At 47.1% G+C, this 27,019-nt stretch overlaps 1 protein-coding gene across 1 annotated transcript in view; it reads right to left on the bottom strand.

Moving 5' to 3' along the window:
* LOC119381627 (phospholipid-transporting ATPase ABCA3) overlaps positions 1-26,697 on the bottom strand; it is a 40,403-nt gene extending 13,706 nt beyond the window's left edge. The window contains exons 1-16 of the mRNA XM_049412845.1: positions 26,391-26,697; positions 24,611-25,045; positions 21,991-22,082; positions 20,408-20,557; positions 17,237-17,612; positions 16,515-16,715; positions 15,357-15,535; positions 13,987-14,112; positions 11,821-11,938; positions 9,895-10,043; positions 9,100-9,249; positions 6,032-6,242; positions 4,829-5,081; positions 2,937-3,001; positions 2,086-2,178; positions 387-584 (exon numbers count right to left, since the gene is read on the bottom strand). Coding sequence (XP_049268802.1) covers positions 387-584; positions 2,086-2,178; positions 2,937-3,001; positions 4,829-5,081; positions 6,032-6,242; positions 9,100-9,249; positions 9,895-10,043; positions 11,821-11,938; positions 13,987-14,112; positions 15,357-15,535; positions 16,515-16,715; positions 17,237-17,612; positions 20,408-20,557; positions 21,991-22,082; positions 24,611-25,045; positions 26,391-26,697 — 3,103 coding nt within the window. The remainder of the gene's footprint in view (positions 1-386; positions 585-2,085; positions 2,179-2,936; positions 3,002-4,828; positions 5,082-6,031; positions 6,243-9,099; positions 9,250-9,894; positions 10,044-11,820; positions 11,939-13,986; positions 14,113-15,356; positions 15,536-16,514; positions 16,716-17,236; positions 17,613-20,407; positions 20,558-21,990; positions 22,083-24,610; positions 25,046-26,390) is intronic.
* Between the last annotated feature and the right edge of the window lie 322 nt (positions 26,698-27,019).

The following is a 27,019-nucleotide window of genomic DNA, read 5'->3' as shown; positions in this document are numbered from 1 at the left end:
AAATGACAGGTATTCCCATGCATTTTTCCTCATACATATTGAATAAAAACAGAGCAGGGCAGCCAATGAGCTTCGAAGCTTGGGTACGAAAAGGTGTATTTGGGACATTTTGTGTTGAAACAGCCATTTCAGAGTGAAGGTTATCTATTGAACAAGTAAGTGATTTTTCGACACTTTCTTACATCAGCCTCCAGCGTAGTGCGTTCCTAAGTCATATTTCGGACATTGCTTTTCTGCATTTACGCATTTCTAACACTTTTCAGAGCGACACCTGGCATGTTTCTTGAGTTGGCGACGTAGAATTGCACAGTATACCGATGCGTATTCGAAAACGAACGTTTTTTTATCATAAGGACACTCGACAAACACAAAAATCAAATTCCTACCAGCGATTCCAGCAGCGGCTGCGGGAACAGGCAGCTTGGCCACAGTGCCGAGGCAGGCAGCGCCTGACGCTGGTATAGGTGCTACTGCTAGTACTGCAGGTTGCACTGCTACTACAGGTGGAAGCTCTACTACAGGTGGAACAGCTAGTGCAGGTGGCGCCGCTGGCACAGGTGGCACTCCTCGTACAGGTGGCACTCCTGCAATGTAGGAGCTCTCCGTGATACCGAAATAGAGGGTAAACACATTTTCTTTTAGCATTAGGAGTCGCATAACATGTACAGTCAGGCAAAAAAATGTTCACAGAACCCCAGATTTCTGAAAAAGCCGAAGTCCTTCAAAGCGTAAGCGCAAACCCTCGCATTCAATGATTAATTTCATTCAGAAAACCCGTGCCCATGAACTTCTGCAGTGGACAGTGCGCGGTGCTCAATGTGCGTTTTAGGTTTTTTGTTATTTAAGAATATTGCTCATTGGGCAGCCGTTTTTTATACAATGCTTTATGTCAGCTATCGTGACCCGCAGGTGCAGCCCTTCACGAAACACTCAAACGTGCGAAGTATTGCGTGAGCAGGGGCCCAATTTCTAGAATTATGTCCTGTACGGAATGCATTTCGGCATCCTTGAGAGCGCTGCACAAAACTTGGTCTAATTCATATCAAGACTCGCTGCATCATGGTCCAGAAAGCACAGCTGGTCACTTAACTATTGCAGACACAAGATGTACTACACACGCACGGTAAATGTTGTCCGCCGGCTTGATTTCGGAGTTAAATAACTGAGTCACGGGCTAAGGCGTCTCTTACCGGGGCTTGCAACAGCAGCCGGAGTAATCGGCTTGCTGCTCGCGCCAGCGACGTTCGCGTAACCGTGTACGAGAGCTGGCACAGACGGTGTTCCTGAAATTGGACACGTTTTCTGGTCTCAGTTACGCGCAACAATGTAGTTTTTCTTAAGGTTTTTTAAGGTTAGCTCAAACATTTTATGCCTCACTGTGCGGCTATTTCTGAAAATGAAGAGCATCGTTAAGGCGGGTAATTGCTTTAGTCGTTCAAATTTTTGCGCACTACTCTATGGCGGTCTGGCATAATGAAACACACGAAAGACACGGCTATGGACAAAACTAACTTATACAGTTACTATAGTTTGAAATTATAGCAGCGTAAGAAAAAGCATCTAATTAAATAACAATAAGTCGCAACAAACACGACAACTGGGTTAGCCTGTAAAACCAAGGCTTATTGCGTAAGAAATAAGCAAATCTAGGCAAGAAATTCCGGCTGCAGTGTTTTGGTGCTGGAGTCCTCTGTAGTAGCTAAGGATTTATGGGCGTTATGAACGTGCAGGTAGTGCTTATTTTGGCCGCATTTTAGCTTTACTGATTCGAGATGAATTGATGCATCAAGCGTCCATCATTAATAAGATCACGCCCTCGATTCTGGTCAGAAACAAAACTTTATTATGTCGGAATAGAGATTCCTTGATAAAAGTTAAACGAGTTACCCCTAAATTCATTTCTTATGCGTTAATAAATTCAGCTGAAAGACTTGAGAATACGCTTTGTCGATATTGCATGGCGACCCGTTGCGAGTGATTGATGTATTATGAAAAGACGGCAATTCCAGATAGTCTTAAGTGACCGCAAAGCATGTGTCGTTAGCATGTGGTGAAAAATTTATAAAATTCCCCGACACTGCTTACCAGGGGTCGGTACATCAGCTGGAGAAGTCGGTCTGCTAGGGGACGCCGGCACGTTAGCATCACCTTTCGGAGACGTTGGTGTTTGCGGCTTACCTGTAATATTACGTTTCCTATTAGTCAAAACCAACAATAGGCAATTAAACAAAATGATCACGTTTTTTATAGTTTTTTTTAATATCGTAGGGTCCCTACTGCGAAGCTATACTGCAGTGCGAAACACCGACTAGTAATTTGAGTCCTTTAGCGGAATATTCTGTTGCGATTTTGATTTAATTGACGAGACCACATACAACATGCACGTATATCTACTATAAGAACACGCGGATTATTCTCGAAATGGCAGGGTTGCATGTTTCCCTGCGTAATAGACTAGGTTAGGCAATTTCTTAGTTCGCAATATGTATGCGCCTATACTGGCATTGATAAGCTACGTGACATGACAGTGCAGTGAACAAGCGGACACCGTCCACCACGATCGCTCGGTGGTCATCGTGAATATCATTACAGGCAGGTGTACTCCAGGACCAGTTAGTAAGTCGTAACGTCATTGATCACGTGATCCTATTTTTTTCTCCTGATAGACAGTAGAGTTCTTTATTGTTATTATTTCTTAAGCGACCATAGAAGTGGCATTATGTGCATTGCATCGATCCTTTTTTAATTTTAAGATGTCAATCAACTTTTCTTTTAAGGAAGCGCCTTACTACTGCTAAGAGTTACACAAAAGAGCTGCTCTGATCTGCTGTAGCTACTCATTGTGAAGAGAGCGCCGCGGGGTGGGCGTTACCGTTAATAAGAGTGTCACTGAACAATTTAGCCATGTTTTCGTTGAAAGACAAGTCTGCACTTACTGGCCCCTTTTTTTTCTTTCTCTTTTCTCAGGCGCTTCTGTTCCGCGGCATAGTCATTGCTTATTCTGCAAAAAAGAAAGGAAGAAAACTCTAAAATTAGCAGGAAAACGTCCACAGGAATTGGCAAAGCATATTTTAACTAGGTAAGGATAAGGTGAGCATTCGCTGGCATCATGTTCCGCGAGGCGTAAGTTTGAAGGCTTCTTAACGCATAAGGTAACCTCAGACGGAGTGGTACATTTATGCTCCTCGCCTAATGCTGTTGTTCACCAATTCGTACGCCTACGTGAAAAATTAGCTTGATACAATGGTTTATCCACAACATTTCTCGCACCGTATGTGGATATGGATGCAAAAGAGGAACAGAATGGAGCGATGGGAATCGTTGCATTTTATTGGCTTCATTCCCCAAATGAGAAAAGAATGGCTTTAGGCACGATTTTTCAGAGACAGGGCAATGGATTGTGTACAGACAGCATTATAGAAATTAGTTTACCCATTTTACCTTAAATGACGAAGCCGGAAGGTCATCATAATGTATTGCACGGATTCCTTAGTAAGACTCCAAAAACAGTCGTGCTCTGCAAGAACCGGGCTCTTCAAATGGGGCAGGAATCGTAAAGCTAGCCGAGTGACTGAACTGACCTGTAAACGGGCGCGCGGGAGTAAACCACCCCCACCCCCCCGCCAAGAAAAAAATATATATGTATCAACAGCAAAAAAAAAAAAATCACCGCACAAGCACTCCGTACAGATGGTTAACCAGGGAATCAAATGTATCGCCCCCGTGCTTATCACGAGCTAGAATCTGTCGAATTCCGTTGTACCTTTTGATTTCTCTGTGATCCCATTTAAATGGGTCATGGGCCACTTGTCTAAGTAATCATCGAATGTCCTCAGTATCTGAGTCTATTGCCTCACGAATAGATTGCCGCAAAAATTTTCTCGAGTCTGTCAAGAACTAGCGGAGTTACAGGGGTTTCTCGCGTGATTGAAGCGCTTTCACTCCTCTCGTCCCGACGAGTGCGCAGGAAGCTACGCAGGGAGGGAGGGAGGGAGGGCACCTCGTGGCTAGAAGCGCACCTGATCGAAGCGCCACTCTTGATTTAAGTCGGCTGTTGGCCAATAGCGTGCTATCTGCTGTGTGACGCCAAACAGCAGGCGCCAGCAGAGCCGAAGAGAGTGAGCACATGTCCCTGTATGAAATGAAGGCGCACGATAAAATGGCAACTTCGTGCTCCACTTCTAAACTCTCGTTTGCCGGGCAGGATTGCAAGATTTGGCCGAGATGTTCACAGCACTGTATGCTATCCGCGGGATATGTTTCGTCACCAAGCCCAAGGGATGGTTCATGACCCCTTTAAGAGATGCGCGCTTCAAATTTTGTATAATAATAATTGTTAGGGTTTAACGTCCTAAAACCACGATATGAGTGGAGCGGTCCGGAAATTTCGGCCACCTGGGGTTCTTTAACGTGCACACAAACTGAAGTACACGGGCCTCAAGCATTTTCGCCTCCATCGAAAATGCGGCCGCTGCGGCCGGGATTCGATCCCGCGACCTGCGGGCCAGCAGTCGAGCACCGTAACCACTAGACCTTCGTAGCGAGTGTTTAAACTTTGTGTTTGGTGACGTTAGCTTAGAGAATATTAAGAACGCCTAAAGGATTTTATCGGTAGCGATTCATGCTAAGGCGGGTATCATCCCTAGCTGTATATACTGACAGAACCTGGAGAGAAATTAGTGTAAGCGCGGAGACCGTTCGAAGTAGCGTATGCTAGTATTGCGTGTTCAGCCTCCTCTAAATGTGCAATCAATTCGAAATTTCGTCTATGCTATGAAAATACTAGTCACCATTGTGTAGAGAGAGATGCTACGCACGTTCTACTCACTTCAGATAGGCGTCCGTCATGGTTGAGACGGTGACACCGACGCCCGTGATTCCCAGCCTGCGGGCGCCGTGCTCTAACTGGCGGAACATGTTCTCGAATCCGGCGCAGTTGAAGGTGTGCAGGGCGATGGTTACGTCACCGATGCGCTCGTCCTCCACTGCTGCAAGAGGCGCCGTCTGACGCACGAGCTGCATGAGGCTGTCGATATGAAAGCCCTGTCGAGCCTTGCCAACGTTGAGCTTGTAGCCCACTCCTGCGACGCACACGGCAAGTAGTCGGTTTAACAAAATAGTGGCTAGCCGAGTTTGTTAATACAAACGCATTTCACAGTACACGAATGAGACATAAATTAGGGGACACGCGACATAGGCACAGACTTCCAACAGTGTATTATAGCATGAACGCAAAATATATGTAGCCAGAGATTGGAGAGAAAAGCGGGCAACAAGAAAACGCGTGACAAACATTGAAAATGTCTAAGCTTTGATATGTTTATGCCCTTATGCATTTTGTATTTTTGTCTAGCAAAGCTGCAACATCATCACCTTTGTGTTATCACCGATTCCTATGAAAGAGAGATCATCCATCTTTTTACGGTTGTTGTTTCACAATCAGGTAGGCTGTCTTTCTTTTTTTTTTCTATAGATATAGGTAAAGCTCTCCGGCCTTACTTTGGCGTCTTGAAACTTGAGCATTCGTTCCCAGCACTGAAACTTGTCACCATATTGCCCTCAATTTTGCGCATCTCCAGCAAGCCGTTGTGCATTATATCCTGTGTGCACCTGAGTCCGCATACACAGAGAAGCCAGATGTTGATTCAATGCCCAGTTGATGGGTATGTTTTAATCTCGAGCGCCAATGATCTTTCATATTCATGCTTGCTACTAACTTTGTCATAATGCCGCTAAGACATATCTATTTACTTCTGCTACTACTGTTTACTCTTAGTTATCGTGTAAGTCCAACACAACTCCTTTCATTCAAACTTAAACTTGGACGCATTTTCTAGTGACACTGTTTGCTGCATTAAATTATATTCATGCGTTCTCAACGATCGCCCGAGTCACACGAGATGCCGTCTTTCCCTCCCTCCTGTAATCATATCGCAAGGATGCCTTGAACATTACAGTCATTGAAGACTGCATAAGCAGCACTTTTTGCTGAAGTCTCTAAGTTTACTATTGCTCGTGCGGATGGACTCACCGCAGGCAATCTTTAGGAAGTTGGTCGAACCGCTGCAGATGACCTTTCCGCTGTGCATGATGACGATCCTGTCGCCAAGTGCATCCGCCTCCTCCATGTCGTGCGTCGAGATGAGCACAGTCCTTTGTCCCCTGAAGCGTCCAATGAGTTTCCAGAAGTATCGCCTCGTCTCAGGATCCATGGCTGATGTGGGCTCGTCGAGAATGAGCAACTGGGCAAATAGGTCATGAAATGGCTGAATTCGGTCTCTTTGAAGTCTGTTGTCTATAGCTAGTACCTAAAGTGTCCGAAAGCTGTTACAATAAGGGTGACTGTACTTCTCTGTCCCTTACACGCTGTTACGGTGTACAGCATGGGTCTCAAACACGCGGATCGAAGGCTGCATGCGGCCCGCGGACCTTTCGCTAGCGGCCCCGCCCGCCCATGACTGTCTTCGTCCCTTTCTTTTTTTTTCATTTCTTAGTATGTTCATGAGCAGTAAAAACGTGACTGTTCTGAAGCATCCTTTTCGTGAGGCATCTCGGTCACCTTGTGCTAAACATAACCGCAGAACAAAAGCTCCACATTTTCAGCGCCCAGATTTCAGTCATTCTCAAGATCAATATCAATATGTTTATCGAAACCTAACACTGAATACCCTTCAAAGCCGACCCATATAGCCGATACAGAAAATTATTTTTTTTTCAAAAGCTTTTTGCTCAAACTGCACCCCCCCCCCCGCTCCTCTGCTCAAACATTCTTCATCATCCCGGTCCAACGGGAGACAGTTTCGTGGCTGCGGTCCGCTAGCTGAGGTGAGCTTGAGAGCCCTGGTATGGGGAGCCAGCGCTGCCCAGGTGGCGCGCCTAAAATTTACATGATGCGCCGCCCTGGCGAGCTAGCTGAGAAATATTTCGTAATACAGAGCCGCCGCAAGGCGTACGACGGCACGTTTCAACATGCCCTCACGCACCTCGCCGCACGTTCAAACGCATGCTGAACGTCATTCGACACTACCACCACAGCTTTTGCTCGATGTGCGTCGTTTTGTAGGTACTTTGGAACGCGCAAGACTAGCGAAGATCGGGACACTTCGCTGCACTGTGGCGCAGCGGGCAAGCAGCGATGCCACCGGTTATTCTCCGCTGCGGTTTCAGCGATGTGATGTGTGCGGACGGCTACCTTCGCGAGAGTGTGCTGTCGAAAGGACGGAAGCTATCCCATGTGAAGTACGTCTGTGACGTGGAGGAAGCTGTTTTTCGCAGAGAGAGCGATTGTGACCTTTCGGCGAAGTGTCAAGCACCGTACGGCGCGAACTTACAGGTAAATGTGTTCAAATTGAGCTAGTGAAGCTCGACGCTGTATAAAGCGTGCTCGTTGTGCGCCCTCTTTGTAATAAAATTAGTGCCTCAGGCAGCACTGAGAATATTCGCCCCAGTGAGTGACAGCTGTTTTTAGCGAGCATACCACATTTACGTAATCGGTAGTTACAGCTCTCTTACTATATTACGGAAGCTGTTTCGCTACACGCTTTCCTTTACGAAGTTTTTCAATGGCTTGCATGTGCCCACTAAATGCTCGTTTCGTAGTCTTTAAAAAAAGTTTTTGAAGATGATGGTGAAGCGTGAAATAAATGTAAAAAGACTGGTGTAAAGTGGACATCAGTGGTGTTTGTGGAAATACAATTATGTCGCAGGGGTGTGTTATCGTTTGCAGACCGTTTGCAAACCTGCGATCGGCCGTCGTCTAAGCCCGATACTTCAAAAAATGAAGTGCCTTTGAGGAACCTAGTGGTAATCGACTTCGTGGTGGTTCCGCGTTTGACATACAGTGTGCGATTAGTAACGGAACATGTGTAGACCACACGGTTTTTCTAGCGGTCATGGTTTTGTAAGCGGTCTGGAGCTGTGCACGTGACAGTGACGTATAATATCGTTTTACCCGAACGTAACGAGTGTCTTTTTTTTTTCAAGATCTTTGCAACGTAAAGTTGACCCTCACGGAAAAATCGAATACCGAAATTTTATTTTTTGCTTCCTGGACGTAATGAAATGCCACCACTTGCGTTACAATCGCGGTCATGTTACAATCGAGTAAATAGGGTATGTGTAATGTACGGCTCGATGCTTAAACAACCTAAGCTGTCATGTGCTTTCTTTAACTTTTTCAAGGCCAGTTTCAAATAAAAGATTTGTGATGTTTTCCAGAGCTCCAACCAATGTGCATCGATGGAAAGGGAGGCCGAAGGGAGTCAACTATGCTCTGGACTATTTTTTTTTTTTTTTTGCAGTTATTAAAGACCTTTTTGATATTGTGGCATTCGTGAATGCAACAATAACGCCGGTCTCGACGCTTCTTTTTCCTCGTACGATGATCGCGCACGACGGCATGGTTGACGTTAGTAGCAACTTGTATTTGTTTGTATGTCCAAGTGTTTCCGGCCGTACCCGACAGGGCGGCGCACCCTGTCCACGGAAACTCCAGCGCTGGTTCCCCATACAGGGCACCCCAGCTAACTCTAACCAGAGTCTTAAAATCTGCCGGCGCGCTCTATGACGACACGACCAAATGCATGTTGCTGATTGTTGCATGCAGTAAGTCACACTATTTTTCGCGTTCTGCTTACTTGCTTAGTTAGGCAAAATTAACCAACTTTTGAAGCAACGACGCTGGGCGAAATATTTTAATTAGAAAGTTGCATATTGGTTTGCAAAACGTCCGATTAGACAGTTTTTAACTTTCTATCGTGTTTTTTTTTTGTTTACTACAGGTTCCCCGGGAAACACAAATATATACCACGTGACATGCCTGCTTGCGCGCCGTGATTGCAATACTCTCTAACGTTCCGCGTGCAAACGACCACAGCATTTGGCCGGGAAAGCTGCCTCTTAAAAGGCGACAGGGCAGTGACGACGGTGGTGGCTGTGCCTTCACGCACCTGTTGCTTCCGGCAGCGCGAGTGATAACCGCTGCGTCTGCTTATCGCGCTCACGAACCACCCTGAGGGAAGCATCTCGGTGTTACGCGGAACGTATGCAAAGTGCACAGTGAAGTAACAAATAAATTAAATTAATTAAATGACCCGTTACCTGTGGTGACGACACAAGCGCCACCGCAACGCTCAGCTTCCGCCTTTGGCCTCCGGACAGTTCCGCTGGATATTGCGAGGCCTTGTCCGTCAGCCGCAGAGTTTTTAGTAGAGTCTCCACTCGCTTGGAAGGATCGTCCACACCTCTTAGCTGCAGTGGAACGAAGACATTGTCAGATGAATATTTGGTGTCGACGATATTTCTTGAGAAAATTTCTTAAGCGATGTATTATGCCCACGTGCAAAATGAACATGTAGGCAAGTGGAATAACAAATCCCGCGGGAAAAAGTGCTTTATTCAACTAAACTTTTAACGTATGCTTTGTATCCGCCTCCTTAACCAAACTTAATGGGAATGAATCGAGGAGCCAGTGTTTTGTTAGACGCAATCATACGACGGCAACGGGTGATGTAACCGAGAAAAGCATGCGAGCGTTATTTGTAGTTCTTATTTGACGTGCATTAATTGCAAGATAAACTTGTACAAGTTAATTATAAGATACTGCTGAACAAGTTAGTGTAACATAGACGTTATCTGAACGCAAGACGGAGATGTCACCGTGTTTCGCAGGTATCGACGCTGCGTCTTTGCACCTCTTGTTCCTCGCCTTGTGTTTGCGCTTAGTACTATACTGAATGATTCGTTCAAACTAGCTCAAATCGCAACTCTCTCGAGATATCAGTAACTAAGCGAGAATGGCTATAGAGCGTTGAAAGAACAGTCCTAAACGTTTTTTGCTCGTCCAATGACCAATAATATTACGCGCAATGCCACGCGAACTTGAGCAGCACTCACCACCGCGAAGTACTCCAAGTGCTCTTCGACAGTCAAGTCGTCGAAGAAGATGTCTTTCTGAGGACAAAAGCCAACTTCACGTCGTGCAGCCTCGGTGTTGATGTCCCAGCCAGCGACTGTTGCTGAACCTCCGCTCGGCTGAACCAATCCTGCAGTAGCAATAGACAACCGATAACTTGCGGTGCTACTTCTTAAGAGACAAACAGCAATAGATGGAAGCTATTTACTAAGACGAAAGCCTTAGATGCCTCGTAAAGCGCCAAAATTGACCGGCGTCCCGCGTCGGCGACCCCCGAAAGCGCGTGAACACGAGTGATGCAAAAAAAAATCATCACGTGATGGCGTCCCAGATCGCCAAAATTTGGGGCGTCACAGTGACGTCACGTAACTTAACGTCGCATGATGACGTCATCACATGTCATCGTAGCTTGGTCAAAGGTGGGCAGATCAGGAAGGCAGTGTAAACAAGTTCAGGTGCCACCGATCCTGGAGGCAGTGCAAAACCACGTTATAGTGCAGAAAGGTTTCGGTGGGTGGCGGGTATGCATACATCAACTGAAGAGAAAAATAATGGTGGCTTTCGCCTTCCAGTCGTCTTAGGTGAATGTATAAGGGACTCTGCGAGTTTCTTTAATCATCTTTATGATATTTCCTCTGAAATGATCCGGCGAGAAATACGCCTGTATGAGCTAACACGTTACTATGACGTAAACTAATGTTTGTGTCAGTCTGCGCTGCATCTCGCACCGTTGCTTATTCTTGTAGCGGTCTCATTGTTTCTTGCTTATCTCTAACGCAAGACAAGGTTGCGCTACATGAAGTTTCAACCTCCAGCGCTTCCGCTAGGTAGACGTTATTTCCAAAGACACATTGAAGGGGCCCTGCCACACTTTCAGCATGGTCAGAACACGCGAGCCAAACATTATAGCGCCGCATGCGGCCTGGAATTTAATGGTAATTCTCAGTCAGATAGAAATCGTTGCCTCTTCCCTGTACTAGTGATGCCATATACCCAAATGACCGCGTCATATACCCAAATACATGGCCATTGCCTGATCTGAGTATCGTGGCTGCATAGTTATTGCGGCCGCCGCGTGCCCGCGCGCGCGCTCGCGATCACACTGAAAGTTAGCTGCGCGTTCGAAAAAAAAAAATAATGCTCAAGGTCATGACACGCGCGTGACGTAACTTCTCTCCCCCGTGCCATCCCTCCCTGCTTAGCTTCCAGCGCGTTCGTCGGGACGAGAGAAGAGAGAAAGTAATTGCAGCGTACGACAAATCTCTAACTCCACTCGTAGTTGATGGACTCTACAGATTTTTTGCGGTGGTCGATTCGGGGGGCAATAAATTCCTTTAGAAAAGCGATTCCATGATACCTGAAAAAGTGTTGCAGTACCCCTTTAAGCCAACGCGCCAGCTAAGAAGGCACGCAACGAACGGGGACGATCTGCTGTTTTCACCGAAGCTTAGTAGTTACTGTGTTGCTCGGCAACAGTTGCATGTCCTTTAGGCACAGTGAACAACTGCATGTAAAAACGGTAAGACGTATACGTAAACGTATGCGACTCACTCAAAACACGCGGTCCTCCGGATATAAGCAATCGCTACATGGTTCAAATCTGTATCGGTGCGCTTCTACACATTTTTCCAAGCGAGCTGCGGGACGTCCTGCTACAGAATACATCTCAAATTTTACGCAAGCCATTTGCAAGCAATTTGCAAATCTCGAAAATATATCCCTTCAAAGGAATGTAGACAACTAAAGCTAACTTTGTTGGCGTATATAGTGCTACTACGTTGACGACAAGCTTACTCCGGTGCAGTGCATCGAAATTTCACGAAGTAAAAAGCGCGTATTTTATACATTTGTCCCCTGCGCAATTGACAAAAAATAAAGGACATTCATAGCGTGACTCAGACTGTTACCTGTTAGTATGCTCATGAGCGTAGTCTTTCCGGCTCCGTTGTGCCCCAGCAAGACAGTCACGAGATGCTTGTGAACCGACAGGTTGACTCCGTCCAGTGCGGCCAGGCCACCGAAATTCTGCAGGAGATGCAGGAACGGTGAACGAGAAATTCGGGTATCGTATTTTGCTTGCTTGTTTGCTTGTTTGTTTATTTGTTCGTTTGTTTGTCTGTCTGTCTGTCTGTCTGTTTGTTTGTTTGTTTGTTTGTTTGTTTGTTTGTTTGTTTGTGTTTGTTTGTGTTTGTTTGTGTTTGTTTGTGTTTGTTTGTGTTTGTTTGTTTGTTTGTTTGTTTGTTTGTTTGTTTGTTTGTTTGTTTGTTTGTTTGTTTGTTTGTTTGTTTGTTTGTTTGTTCATAATGCAGTAAATATCCTGTTTGAGCTGTACTTGCAGTAATAACGTACAGTGGCGGTCAAAATATTACGGACCACGGGAGCGTATGGCAGACAGTACCGAGGCGCCTTCTCACGGCTGCTTGCGAAGCTCAAGAGCGCGCACTGCGCACGCGCATCCTTATTTACCTGCCGGCCTGCTCGTTTGCTCGCTTCAAGTGCACGCGCGCCGGAAAGCCAGAGAAATCGCAAGGTGCCACTTCTGCAGTCGCCGCGGAAGCACCGAGCGATGATATCGTGACGAAAATGCGTAACTTGTACTGGCAGTGTTCGGTGCGCGCCGCACTCTACGCATTGTTCCCAGACGCTCAGCAGCGTGGAAAATAAGCTTTGCTTCAGTTTGTCTCAAATCGACGTGTGAAAAGATTACTCAGCAGCTTCCATTCGCGGAACTCATGCATGCTGCATTTTTTTTTTTTTGTGTGTGTGCTTGGTGCAACTATCCTGCGCCCGTTCATATGCGCTATGCAAGAAAAAACTTGGCATCGAGCGGTTTGTAGCATAAACTTACTAGAAAAACCTGCATGAGTTAAAAAAATGAAGAAAAATCTGGAAAGCTCAGGCGAAAAATTTGTCCAGACCAGGACGAAGTTTTCGCCAAGTAGAAAAGTTTTCTTTTAGGGAAATCGCTCGGGTCTTCCGCGGTGACTGCAGAAGCGGCACCTTGCGCTATCTCTGGCGTTCTGGTGCGCGCGCACTTGAAGCGAGCGAACGAGCAGGCCGGCAGGTAAACAAGGATGCGCGTGCGCAGTGCGTGCTCTAGAGCTTCGCAAGCAGCCGTAAGAAGGCGCCTCGGTGCTGTCTGCCACGCGCTCCCGTGGTCCGTAATATTTTAACCGCCACTGTACATCTACGTTTAATATGACAGCAATTTGGTGCACTATCACTGTCATGTTCCCGCTTATTAAATTGAGGTTAGGATGCTCTCGCCCACAGCCTAAAAACATCAGGTTTATGGCCTCCGGCATATTACGAATGCATTTAAGTGAAACCGCATGAAATACTTTCTCTTCTATATTCCTGGGGCAAAAAAAAATCTCGTAGTTTCAAGCGAGGTACGATGCATTGACAGCTACAACACGGCATCTGAATATTATACGTGCTGATGCTTGCCGTATTGATAGTAGTATAACGCTCAGTAAACGTAGATAACGCTCTGTTTACTAAGCAAAAACACACGTGGTGGGAGGTGCGTAGAAACGGGTGGAAATTTTTGGTTTCTACAGCCATGCGCTGGCTCCGCGAGTGCGGGCAGCGCATGCGCAGTCACATCGGGGTACACATACTCATATTCTCAGCACACCTCGATGGTCCGTAACATTTGTCCGTAACCACCTGCTCTCTTCCTGTCTATTTCAAAGGTCGATGAAAAATAAGGTGTCCTTATTCCCATGCCCATAAATATGCATGTCTTTCTGCTAACTTAGGCTAACTTGTTCTTTTGAGCTCTATTCTTCCATAGATATGGTCAACTGGCAAACATTTCATAGCCAATCAAAACCGATTAAAAAATCTAGACGAGCTAGCATCGCTCATGCATGACAGAGTGATGGTCAATACATCGCCTTAGTGAAGGGAGAATCATCTATGCCGTCATAGCTGCCGGTAAACGCAGGTCTAACATCGTGTGCGCTCTACGTAAACTGCTGATTGTTTTTATTGATATATAAGTTGCGTAGTTGCAACAACGCCTCAAGACAGCCATCAAAATTGACTACATTCTTTGAAGCCCGTACCTTGACCAAGTTCTTGCACTCCACGACAGCCGGTGTCGTCGGCAGGGCTTCGAAGCGATCAGCGTTAAGTGGCTCCCCTTTCGTCACCGAGCACATGTTGTATGGATGTGGACACCAGTAGCTCGGCTAAACAAACGCGAATAAACACAATATTACAGTGACAGACCTACAAAGACGTCTCTTTGATGACAAACTAATGGATTAACACCGCTTCAAATGCAAATTACGCACATCTGACACGCGATGTAGATATTTGCATTATTAGAAGTTCACTAAAGCGCGCTAATATTAAGCGCGCTTTAGTGTGTTTCGCATACACCCCACGTCGCGACGGATATTCTATAGCTAGAAATTCAAACTGCTAAAATGTGGTAAGTAGGAGAATCGCATTTCAATTTAAATAGTTTGTCCGTAATTCAGCAAAAACTCCTCGAACTCATTTTTGCCCCGAGTTGTTTACGAGTTTGACTTATCACCTGCATAAGCCCGCCTAAATTCTTTTATTGAACTTAAAAAGCTATATTTTGTCTGTAAACAACCCCTCATAAATAGTGTTAGTTGAGCATACGAAACTACGAAACGGGATGCACTTGCTGATAATCGTTATGTTCCACGCGTCATAAGTGAATGGCAGAGAGATTTAGGGGGGGGGGGGGTTGGAAGGGAGATAGCATAGATCGTCACGTGACAACATCGAAGCCTAGCCCAGTCCCCTACCCTCTGAAATAAAGGCAGAGGCAGCTAGCTTGCGTGGGGACAGCTTATTACGCAGTCCATTGGTGTTTCACGTTTCGATGTTGTTCAACTATTACGAAGCATCAAGGCTACCCACTAATCTACCGCACCACAGAAGAAACGAAGCCACTAAGTCAGGGGCGGCGCCAGTGGGGGGTTTGGGGGGGCTCCAGCCCCCCCAAAATTTCCGCCTGCCCCCCCTTTGCCCCCCCAAGAGCAAGCATAGTCAAAATACAATGCATATGTTCCCAGCCTCTCTGCCCCCCCTGAAGGAACCCACATGTCGTGGGTGCCCCCCCAGTAAAAAAATCCTGGCGCCGCCCCTGCACTAAGTGTCGGAATACTATAGCGTATACGACAAGTGGATACAGTTGCTGCCTAAAGAATGTAGACACTGAAAATGTTCATCATAAGTATGCGATTAGAGTCACTGTTCAACTGTCACTTAGCGAATGACCTATTAGTAGCTGTCTCAAACTATTCGTGCTTATTCGATTCGTCTGTAAGCTGTATTTCGGTAACCACACCAGCTGCTTTGTCTTTATGTATACTACTTCATACCGAGCGAGCCATAAGCTTTACCTTTGACTGAACAATTAACGTCTAGGGGGCGATACATTAAGAGACGCACGAACCAGCAGTGGGAAGTATATTTTCTCGGGCGAGGCGTTGGTCCAAGGTAGCACGTGCGACAGGTACCAAATGAGGACGGCAGCAGCCAGGATCACGAGCCCCATCACTGCCCACACCTCGATTATGGTAACGCTGTCGCAGCCCAGCGCGAACTGGTCGACCACGCTCCAGCCAGCGTCCACTGCGCTCGTCGGAGCAAGGTTGTTGTTGTTGTAAACTACGACGATGACGGTGATGATTACGGTTATTAAGTTCCAGCGGCACAAATTTCTGTCCTGTTGATTCAGCGTCATACCATAGGTTGAGACAAACGTGGGTAGTTTATAGGGCTACAGAGCCACAACATCTTTGAGTAAGATGTGCCACCGCGCAGTAGAACTACAGCACTGATTAAGAATCTTCTATACTCGCGGACAACTTTTCTTGGCAATAAAGGGACAGCTACGGCGGCGGAGCGTCTACAGATGTACTGCTACGCGAAGTAGTCCGGTCTGGCGCGCGTCTCGTAACGGCGTGGAAAGTGATGGCTAGCGTTGCATGCTGCTTAGCGTCTAAGGTACGGGGAAAAGGCGCGACTTTTTCACACACGCAAAAACGCAAAGTGGCAACGTGTAAAGTAAAAGAAATACAAATAGCTCGCTTGTGTGCGCTACGTTCCGTCTCAAAATGCTACATGTAGAAAATGAAGGAGTATTTGATATATTGCACGCAGAAAATACGGACGCAATTGTGGGACTACATTCATTAGCGGTAGGATACGTGTATTGTGGCTCTATAGCCTTCGCTTCATTGCCAAGAAAAGTTGTCCGCGAGTATAGAAACTACTTACCCGCCGCGGAGGTCTAGTGGTTATGGTGCTTGACTATACTGACCCGAATGTCGCGGGATTGAATCTCGGTCGCAGGTGACACATTTCGATGGAGGAAAAATGCTAGAGGCCTGTGTGCTTAGATTTAAGTGCGCGTTAAAAAACCCCAGGTGGTCGAAATTTCCGGAGCCCTCCATTACGGCACTTCTCTCTATTCATTTTTAAAAGGCACTTCTCATAGTCATATCGTGGTTTTTGGGGACGTAGAACCCCAATAATTTTTATTATTAGAAACTCCTTAAAGCCAATACACTTCACCAAACTGAAGTGCGTGCTGATCTCTACTACTCACATTCAAAATCGGCAAAGATGCAAATGATCTTCATCACGGTAGCCATGGCATAGTTTGGGTAGATGCACTTTCGCAGCTTGCTAAATCGGTCTTCCACCAGGTAGTCGCTCAACGGCACGTCCGACAGGAAGCTGAAGTTGTCGGCGTCGCAAATGGGCAGGATGAAATACACCCCAAACCCCAACAGCATCGCCCATCGTCCTGCAAACGTCGTGAGTTTAATTAGAAGGAACGCACAAGTACAGCGGTTTCAGAGGTGGAAGTTCGCCGTGGGCACTGTAATGACAGATGTGAACACAGCGCTCTACCATCTTCCAGATTTTAGGAAGAACCCACGAAGTTATCACCGCACTTAAGTAGCAAACTTAATTTCTTGATAGCACCATTGCACTTCAACCATACACTTCCCGGGTATTTCCGTGGCAGATCCGCTTCCTGCATGCTTCGGCGGCAAAGACGTTAATTAAATTTTATTTACATGTCATGTAAGCTTACTAAGGAAACGTTCAATACTACAAGTTGACCACAGCGCTAACGCTGCGCACGCTCACTGGAGCCTCCACGTCAATGTTGTGAGCTCACTTACTGAATGGCGGTCATTTGAAAGTGACATTTACGATTTCCAGAATATGATTATTTTGTTCTACAAGTGATCAACACTAAGCGGTCGCTAAATAAGCGACATGCATGCAAATGCTGTCGTCTGAACGTCGCACACGCACCGACGGGAACCACGCATGCGACGAGCACTGCGAGCGTCGTGTGCGACACGTGGAAAATCAGGAGGTTGACGAGAAGCAGCATCACGTCCGCGTGCTGTACGTAGGGTACGTCCAGGAAGTCCAGGCTAACGGCCTTGTACCGCGCCGGTTTGTCCTGGTCATTCTGCTCCGGGTCGTCGTTATCCTCGGCCTGGAAGGCGATCCAGGCGTACCTCGGCTGCTTCGGGTTCAAACCCGCGGGTGGGGGGAAGTCTTCGACGCTGAAGTAGATGACGAGCATGGTGCAGATTCCTTCCAGGAGGGCCACCATGAACGCAGAGAGAAAGTGGCCCGTCCAGAATTGTGCCGACGTCAGGCCCATGAGCCTCTGGTGCTCCTGTTGGCGCAAGGACGAGAGTTATGCAGATGGTGCGGTTAAGGACTGGTTGAAGTTTTGCAGCGAAGCTTGGGAGAACAGTTCTACACCACTTTGCGTACGACGGCGGCCTTGTGGAAAAATTGTGGTGACGTCACTGGTATGCATCGTACAAAGTACAGCCTATGTATTCGTGCTGAAGCGCTTTACTTATAGGCCTGCACTGTTAATTCCACGCGTAAAATGTTTACCTTTGACATTTTCAACTTTTCACACCAGTGAGGCTGAAGCTTAGCATGTCCGTTCGATTGCTGTTTTATGCTACAAGGCAGGGGTATCAAACACGCGGCCTGCGGACCTTTCGCAAGAGGCCCGGCCTGCATATCACTGCCTTCGCAAGAAGTGAAGCCTGGGCTACTTTGTGATGGTTCATTTTGTAGCGTTAGCTACACTTGCCTAGCCAGAGCCGATTTCGTGTGGAGCGTCATGAGCCGTGCTGCGCATGCGCGACGATCAGTGATGTCACACAGCTGGGTCACCGGTGCTGGCATCTCAGGCGCTCTCCGACACCGCCGCACACGGCTCGCCGCTGCTGGTCAGCGCCGCATTCGAGAGGAGTGACGTCGTAGACACAGTGCCGCCAGTGCGCGCGCAGCTATTCGCCTTCGCTGTGCAGTCGCCGTCTGATACTGCGCTGGGGCCGCTTGATAGCGCCTCTGACTGGCGTTTGCAGGTGGGTAACGCCATGAAGAAGGAGAGCGCAAATGCTGCTCGACGGCGCAGAAGAGCCGAGAAGCTTATCTCATCGGATTCCGAAGTAGTTGCCTGGTAATTAGCGGTTCAGCGTACGAAGGATGAACAGAAGGCTAATAATCCTAGACAATCTGGAAAGCTAAGAATAATCAGCTGAACCTTTGGCTAACGCTACTTACATCCTGGCATAGCCGAGCTAAGCCACTGCAACGTTTTTGAACATCTTACAGCCCTAAAAAGACGAGGTAGTTCAAAGAAGGTAACGACACGAGCGCTGACTCACTACTACAGTTTATTAGAAGAAACGACTCGAATAAACAGCATTCGTGTCGTTACCTTGTTTGAACTTCGTCCTCGTCTGTTTAGCGCTGTAAGCCGTTCAAAAATGGACTGCATTCGTTTATGAGCTTTCATACCACAATGGACAGCTGTCCGCACCAGAAAGGGACTTCGTGGGGGATGCCCGCGGATGGGTTTTTCTTCGAATGTTTTTGGCTGAACAGGTTATTCCGTAGTGGCTCAAGAGCACTATGAAATCTCCTACGCCCAATCTACGCCAAGTCTACGCCACTGCACCAAATCCCCTTCAGAAATGAGCCATATACGAGATATGGGAAAACCCTCCTTCCCCACGCTTCAATCTTCTTCACTGTTCAACACTTTCGGGACCAAATTCCGTGACTGCGGCCTGCTAGCTTTGGCGAGTTTTGAGACCCCTGGTATAAGTAGCGTCAACCGTGCTCTTAACCAGGGTTGCCATTGGTGGCTACTTTTCGCCAAATTGGCGAATTTTAGAGGCCCGTGGCGACCAAAAATTATAAATAGCGACATGGCGAACTTTTGGCGATTTTCGGCATAGGTCTCCACTGAGTTATGCATATTAAGCTCAGTGTCTTCCCACCCAATGAGCGGCAACATTCTCTGCATTTTTCTTGGTTTTAGACCCACGAGTATAATGTGCACATTACGCGTCATTCGGTATGTACGTCCTGTAACTCGTGTGAGCTCCTCAATCCATCTAGATGCAGGAGGTACTGGAACGTCCTCCAGTGACATCCTAGCAAAATGTAAGTGAGAGTACTGCCTTGCGTACCACAAGGTGGCGGTGTTTGACTATAAGTTAATGGCTTTCGGCGCTTTTAGCTTCTCTATAGTTTCGCTTCTGAAGCGGCTAGACGACGACTTGGCCGCGTGGTCCCACCTTTTTTTCTGCCAAAACTCCAACTGTTCTGAATAGCTTGGCGAGTTATTCACTGTTGCAGTACCCCCAATTCAGCTCGTAAAGACTGTTTTGGAATAGCGAAGAGAGGCGGATACGCGGCTATTTATACAATAAAAAATATTTATTCAGGCATTTTACACTATTCTCGGTGAGCGTGTGCAAAGAAAACAATTGCTATATAACATTTTATGTTGTCTACCTGTTCATTAGTAACGCATCCGATTCACGCGTGTAGATATAAGTGACCATAAGACAGGGTCGGTGGCGTCCTGTATCACATTAGTTCACACTGAATACGTGTAAGACCCACTAATTATCGGTTCCTGTGATAATTCTGTCGTGTTATCTTTAATAAACCCTTTAATCCTTTTAATTCATATAAGGGTACATAAAGCTGTCTACAAACAACGCTTTCACGGTTTTCGCCCGAGGTTTACCACACTTTTACCTTTGAAACGAGCGGACAGGGATGGAAGGATATCATGAGCGTTTCATTCAATCACCCTTGCGTCACCACGCACATCGTGCGGCTAGTCGGAGAAGCAGCACCATGCACTCCCATGGTGAAGCGGGCGGTACGACTGGCATTGAGAAACGTCAATATAATTGAAGGGTCATGGATGGTACTGTATTCTACGGTGCTATACGTGAGTGGAAATTTTTATTGCTAGGTATGCCGCACTTATCGAGAATGGCGACTTTTTTGGCGAAATTTGTAACAGAATGGCGAGTTTTGGCGACTTTTTGCTCGTCGTTTGGCGACATTTACTCGAAAGTCAGTGGCAACCCTGTTCTTAACAGCTATAGTAGAGGTCTTATTTCACACACATGTCGTAATTACCTTGAGACCCGACTCCATCTCGTTGGTGATCTCGCTGATCCTCCACACCAGCGGCAGGCAGAACGCTAGAGACAGCGCAAAGAAGAATCCGTTCCGGTAGCGGGGCACGTCCAGGAAAGGCGGCTTCATGGGCATTGAACGGTAGGTGACCTGAAACCAGTGGGAGAGACATTCTTTACGATGACAGGGTTCTAACTATTGGCTTGGCGCTTTGAAAACTGCGAATCTTGTTAGCGTGACCTGTTAGCGTATAACTCGATGAGAAAAAAATTACACCAACTCCTACTAAAGGGAACCATGTGTGGATGCGAAGCAGCGGGAAGATGGTTCGCTTCAGCGGGAGATGGTTTAATATTTTTTTAGGAGCTGCCTCGCCAGGTTTTTAAGCTGGGGCGAAGTCCCACGCCGTAAGCTGCATCCATCCATTCAAAGCGTCGTGGAACGCGAAGAGGAACGCTACGCGCGTCGTGTCTTCCCTCTAGCCTGGCCGTTAATACTCGCAGGGCGACAGGGGAACGCGGTCAACAGGCGCGCGAGAGGGGGGAAGCGTACGAAAGGAGAAGAGGAGGAGGAGACGCGCATGCGCTGGCGCTAATCACGGCGTTCCGCAGGCGAGAATGAGGCGCGCGAGAGGGAGGGAGCGTAGGAGGGCGCTCATCGCGGCGTTACGTTGCACCGGAAAGAATGAGGCGCGCGAGAGGGGAAGAGCGTAGGAGAGGACGTGTGTGGAAAGGGTTTGCCAATGCACAGTAAGGGTGGTCACGCCGCACACCACTACCACCACCATCGGATTGAACTCCGCCATAAGCTGCTTCGCATCTAATAGCTATCGTGATAAGCACATGAGTCAATCAGAACCCACGCACGCAAGAGCTGAGGTGGGCACGTATCGCCTTAGCAGATCACCATCGCACGACGTGACTGTTTAATCATCGCGCGCTGCTGATTGTTGTTACTTTATATTAGTTAATCGGGTCAAGTGGGAAATCGCACGATGGAAAACGTGTATTTGATAACTTTCTGAAATATTGCTCGTGGATGGGCTGACACGACTGCAGCTCCATTATCGCTGACAAATCGTCCTGTTTGCAGGTAGTTAGTATAGATTGCTGTAACCGTATTTACTTGATAAACAACTGTATCACTACAACAGCTCTTGGACACAGCCTTTCACGATGAAATCGAGGAACAGAAATACATGCGAACATTAACATTGAAATTTCAGTATGATCGGGTCTGTGCATTTACCTCAGCGAGCGCTTCGCAAGATGAGTAGGCACTCATCTTGATATACGCCTTTGCCTCTGCCTCCGTTAAATATGGTTGCAAATTATGGCTGCGTGGTACTATGTTACACGCTACGAGCTACCGCTGAAAATCATGGAAACAGGAGACGTTATTTTTATTTGTCGGCTCAGTTAGAAAAAAAAGCAACCACTTTCTGAAGGTGTCTTCTCATGGCCTTGACTAAGGTGATATTTTAGAAGAAATGAAATATGTGCTTTTAGTTAAGACAAATCAAAGATGACGCATGAGCTTAATTGACATCGGCGCCTTCATCATTAACAAAGCATCGCACTCACCATTACCGCTGGCTCACGAGCAGCCCTTCTAGTCTCGCCTTGTATGTTCATGTGCACCTCGTCAATTGTGGTCTGCGCAGCCAAAATCAGGTCTGCAGAACAGAGAAGTAACGTTAAGGTGGGAGAAAAATCCACCAGAGGGCTATTAGGTCACGCAAGAAGTTTATAATTACGACTGTCGGGAAACAACTTCATCCTTTCTCATATGTTTCGCGCGTCATGGCGGTCCATTATGTGTGGCATGAAAACTTGTATCCGATAAATACTTGCAAGATTTGATAATATTTTATGTACCTGTTTTGTGAACTAGTGCAGAACATTATCGCGCGCCCTGTGATCAGTAGTGCGTGAATATTTCTAGGGATCACGGAACCTCGCGTTCACCTCAAGACCGGCACTGTTATGAAACGCGATTTGAACAGGACATTCTCTTGACGTGTAATAGTTTATGTAGGTTTTTCCTCAAACATTTTCTAAGCCTTTTGAACAAGGTGCACATGTGAACACAGGCATCCCTTCGAAATTGTATATAGAGTTTGTTCCCAACTGTTGAACTCACTTGTTGTTATGCACATTGCTAGGCTATCGGTAATGTAGTACTTTTTTACCAGCGGGGCTTTCTAGGCCTGGGCCTGACGACAGATGAGTGTCCGCGTAGCATGTCACGCTCCGGTTCGCAGATACATTCATAGATGGCGGAACTGCCTCGGTCGCGGACGAAGCGGAATGTTTAGGTGGCGTTGGCTGGAAAGGCGCGCCGGAGAGGCGGTAACCAATGCGAGGCCGCGTGCGATGATGAGAGTTGCGGTGTACAGGGTGTAGACGACGCGACCGGCTATGGGTATAAGAGCGGGGTTTTATGTGCGCCCCGCCCTTTCCGAAGATGGGCAGGACTTCTCGTACGTCCAAGGACGAAGCCACTCATAGCGAGCGTTAGCGGTAGTTGGCACGAGAGCGCTTTGCTCTTTGGACAGGTGTCACTGCGTGGAGCTGGCTTTCCTTTTATTGTGTGTGTGTGTTTGTGTGTGCGTGTGTGTGTGTGTGTGTGTGTGTGCGTGTGTGCGTGTGTGTGTGTGTGTGTGTGTGTGTGTGTGTGTGTGTGTGTGTGTGTGTGTGTGTGTGTGTGTGTGTGTGTGTGTGTGTGTGTGTGTGTGTGTGTGACTTGTGCAGCGTTAGTACAAAATTATTCATTTGAAAGACGAGGCTCACACGAATAGCGCGGAACAAATAACGTCAAATCCTCAAATTCTCGTGTAGTCGTAACATTAACGTAGCAGACGCTCTTAAGCGCAGAAAAATGTGTGGCGTGTACAAGGGCCCAGGGTAAAATTAACGTATCCGGAAAAAGGGTGGTGGCCATGATTAAAAATAATGGTTTAAACATTTCCTCCTGTTAAAGTGCATGGGTGCAGGTCGGGTCTCCTACAAGGCCCTCTCACATTCTGTTAAAGTGCATGGTTCATAGGGTAGTAAGGTATATTGAATAACAAACATTGTACTTTAAGCAAAAATTACACGAATGTTCAAATCAAATCATTTCTAAAAGATTCCTCATTCTGTTGCTACTTTATTCAAGAATTAAGCGGTTTTATAAATAGCTCCTTGAACAGTCCTTGCGTACCCACAAGCCAAATCTTCTTACTCGTTTCGTATTGTTTTCGGTCTACTGTTTTATCTGTTTTCTTTTTTTTTTTTTGCTTTTTCAACACCAATAGTCTCTTAGATTCGGGCTCCCCATTTGTAAAACTCCCTCTAGCGAAAAAAAAGCGCGCAGCAATTAGGCTCTGTCATGGATATCGCCTTCAAGCACTGATTGCGAGCTGTTGTGCCGAGACTGGTTGGCGCCTGCTGCCTCACGTTAGTAAATTCACTGTTGAAGTGTCGGAGGTGCGTAGTAATCTGGAAACCCTGAACTCTAAATTGAGATGTCTCCTACTCACCCAGCAACACCTTACATAATATACCCCAGGGTGTATGGCCCGATTGCTGTCGGTAATCCCCCGCTTAGCGAGCTTAAGATGCTGCGCTGCGCTTAGGATAACGCTATCTTTAGCGGCATCGATAAAGAGGGCGCAGAAGATTGGATGTCGTCATTTGAAAGTGCGAGCGCGCACAAGAAGTGGGTCGATTCTACGCTGTACTGGCATTTGGTCTGCCGCCACACGTCAATAAATTGCCTGCATTCAAAAAAAGCTACACTCTTAATTAAGGGTGTTCAGTTGTTACATGGGTAACAACCCTACCGTTATGTCTGTAAAAGCGATTATACACGACAGCGAACACTAACTTTATGTATGATTAGAAAAGAAGCCGCTATTAAACATTTTGTAACATTTCTGACAAACAGTATTATCTGTCGCAAGATTAGGACAACGAGAGCTATGGAAATTTATTGAGCTCTTCGCGTCGTCCGCTCCAGCTATCGTAATTTTACTTGCAATAAAATGTAGGCAAACAAGAAGGCTGTACTTGTTCCTATACCTACGATTCGATCTTACCCTTTAAGCGTGAAGACGTTAGCCATGGAGCAACCAAACACCCCTTTTACACCTACTAAGGTGTTAAAATGCTCATTGTGTACAGCTCGCTAACGCCTTTCTCACAAGGAATACTTGATCACCTATGAATCGTCGTCGGGTGTCGTTGACGACCGGTCCCTCTGCCGTGTAGCCGGCCAGGTAACTGGCCACGTCCAGCGGCGACGTCTCTGGCGGCAGCTCCTCGGGGGGCATGTAATAGACGAGACTGTAGGACAGGCTTCCATTCACCCTCTCTTGCTCCGAGTTCCAAAACTGCACGCACGCGATATCGTAAGCCGGTAATCTACCGGTACTATAGCCGCCCAAGCCACTCCAGTGTCTGTCAACGATGGCCTGCAAGCATGACTCGGGAACATCGTGCGCATCTTCGACGGCGTCAGGGGGGGGAGCTCGTGTGCCTTCACCCACGACGAGGCGCCGGTATATGCGCCGCGAGCGACCGACGTCACTGCCGTTGGACGGTCGGGGAAACTCGTTACCGTTGTCCGTGATGTGTTGGCGTGGATGCCCTTGTGCTGAAAGAGAGAGCGGGAGAAGGTAATGACGTTGCCTCAGCTGTTTCAAATCTCAAAATACGCGCCAAACTTTTGACTAAGTAACCTTCGATGTATTAAGGATTCAGGAGGTGGGGAACAGAGCACTGAGAGCAGGGTGGGTGCTTCCTCAGCATCCATTACAAGAAGGCAATTTAACCACCACCCCCCCTCCGCCTCCCCTTCAACTCCAGCCTCAACCTGTTCTATCGGTCGACTCAGCCATCCCTCCCAATCTCTCTCCAATTAACTAAGCCTAGGTTTCACGATAAAGGAAAAACATGCGTGAGGGGTTATATAAACACTGGCTCCAGCGGTCCCCCATTCATCCTCCTACCACACTCGTAGTACACTTTCGGCGCCATTCACCAATGTAATAGACAGTATTGTCACGCGTGCTATGGAACCTTCCATGAGGTCGTAGCGATGACTGCACTGCACTAGCCTGCGTATGAACTAACCCGTTCACTGATTACTGGCGAGTCCAAAGTTGGCATAGAAATTTACGGGAACCTTCTCACCAATTAAAATGCTACAGCAACAATAACAAACAGCGAGATTAAGCGGGAAGCGACACGTGGTTATCGTTCCGTCCACGGCCATTGTGCAGCCATTTTTCAGCTTCCTCCTTTCTGAGCCCCTGTCTGCTATCGTCTGTGACTGCATATACGCGTGAACCCACCTATACGTGCATGTCTGTGCGTTCCCTATTGTATGACCTCGTATGTGCGTGGCCTGTGCACCTCTACAACCAGGCAATGATCGTCCGCCAGTAATCACATGCCTGCCTGCATGGGATAAGATTCCACTTGCAGTCTGGGGTCACCGATAAAATTTGTCTTTCACGAGCAAATAAATCTGCGGCTCTTGTCCTGGGAGGGTGCGCATTATCCAATTAACCTTTACCGCAGAAAGCGTCACTTGTAGAAGCCAACTGCGCCTGCTAAATATTGCTTTTTGGCGCTAACTTGTTGTTGTTGTTGTTGTTGTTGTTGTTGTTGTTGTTGTTGTTGTTGTTGTTGTTGTTGTTGTTGTTGTTGTTGTTGTTGTTGTTGTTGTTGTTGTTGTTGTTGTTGTTGTTGTTGTTGTTGTTGTTGTTGTTGTTGTTGTTGTTGTTGTTGTTGTTGTTTATCGAAATCTATTATTAGTGCCTGTCCGTGTAAGGGATTGCGAAGCATACGTGTGCAAGAGATGAGTGGTAAGCATACAAAAACAAGTACCGCATAAATACGTTATCTCAATCTTTCCGATATTTTTCGCCGGGTTCCTTCTTGGCTTTCAAGTTTACGGTATGATTAATCATCGTTCCTCGCGCGCCAGCACTCACCTTTCACAATGCCGTCGACAATTTTGCGGGTGTAGTTAGTTTCGGGTCCGTACACGACCTGCCATTCGCGTGCCGTGATCGCACTACCGTCGTCACCGAAGAAGGGGTCATCGGGAGCCAAGGCTACATCTTGGCGCTTGTCAAGTTTTTTCACCGTGCTGGGGTCAACATGGTCGTACTTGAGTATGACCGCGAAGCTGACGATGACGAAGCCCACCTCGATAGCCAGTAGGATCGCGCGGCGCCTGACAGTCTGCAGGTACAACCGGCGCCAGACCACGGCCAGCGAGTTCTCGAAGAAACCCATCAGCTGCACTGTTGAACCACCGTTGCAAGTTATAGTTCATTGACTAAGAAGAGAAAGAGAGTAATACGCCGTGGTGTTTAGAGACCTTGGGCGCTAAGTGCGAGAGTGCAGGTGTAACTCCCGGCCAAGACGGCCGAATTTCGATAAAGGTTAACCCTTTCAGGCGCTGTGTACACATTTATGTCCACAACCTGTTGCTAGTTTTGGCTACTAGCGGCTAAGAGCAAGATACACTGAGATCTGGATGAAAGGAGCCTCCTGCTCAATAAATGCGTATTCATTTAATTTCATTTTGCTGTTGCATACGATTGCTTTGCTGACG

The sequence above is a fragment of the Rhipicephalus sanguineus genome, chromosome 2 (assembly GCF_013339695.2).
Source record: "Rhipicephalus sanguineus isolate Rsan-2018 chromosome 2, BIME_Rsan_1.4, whole genome shotgun sequence".
In the NCBI taxonomy this organism is placed as follows: domain Eukaryota; kingdom Metazoa; phylum Arthropoda; class Arachnida; order Ixodida; family Ixodidae; genus Rhipicephalus; species Rhipicephalus sanguineus.
The sequence above is the reverse complement of the archived record's forward strand: the minus strand, read 5'-3'. Positions and strand labels throughout refer to the sequence as shown.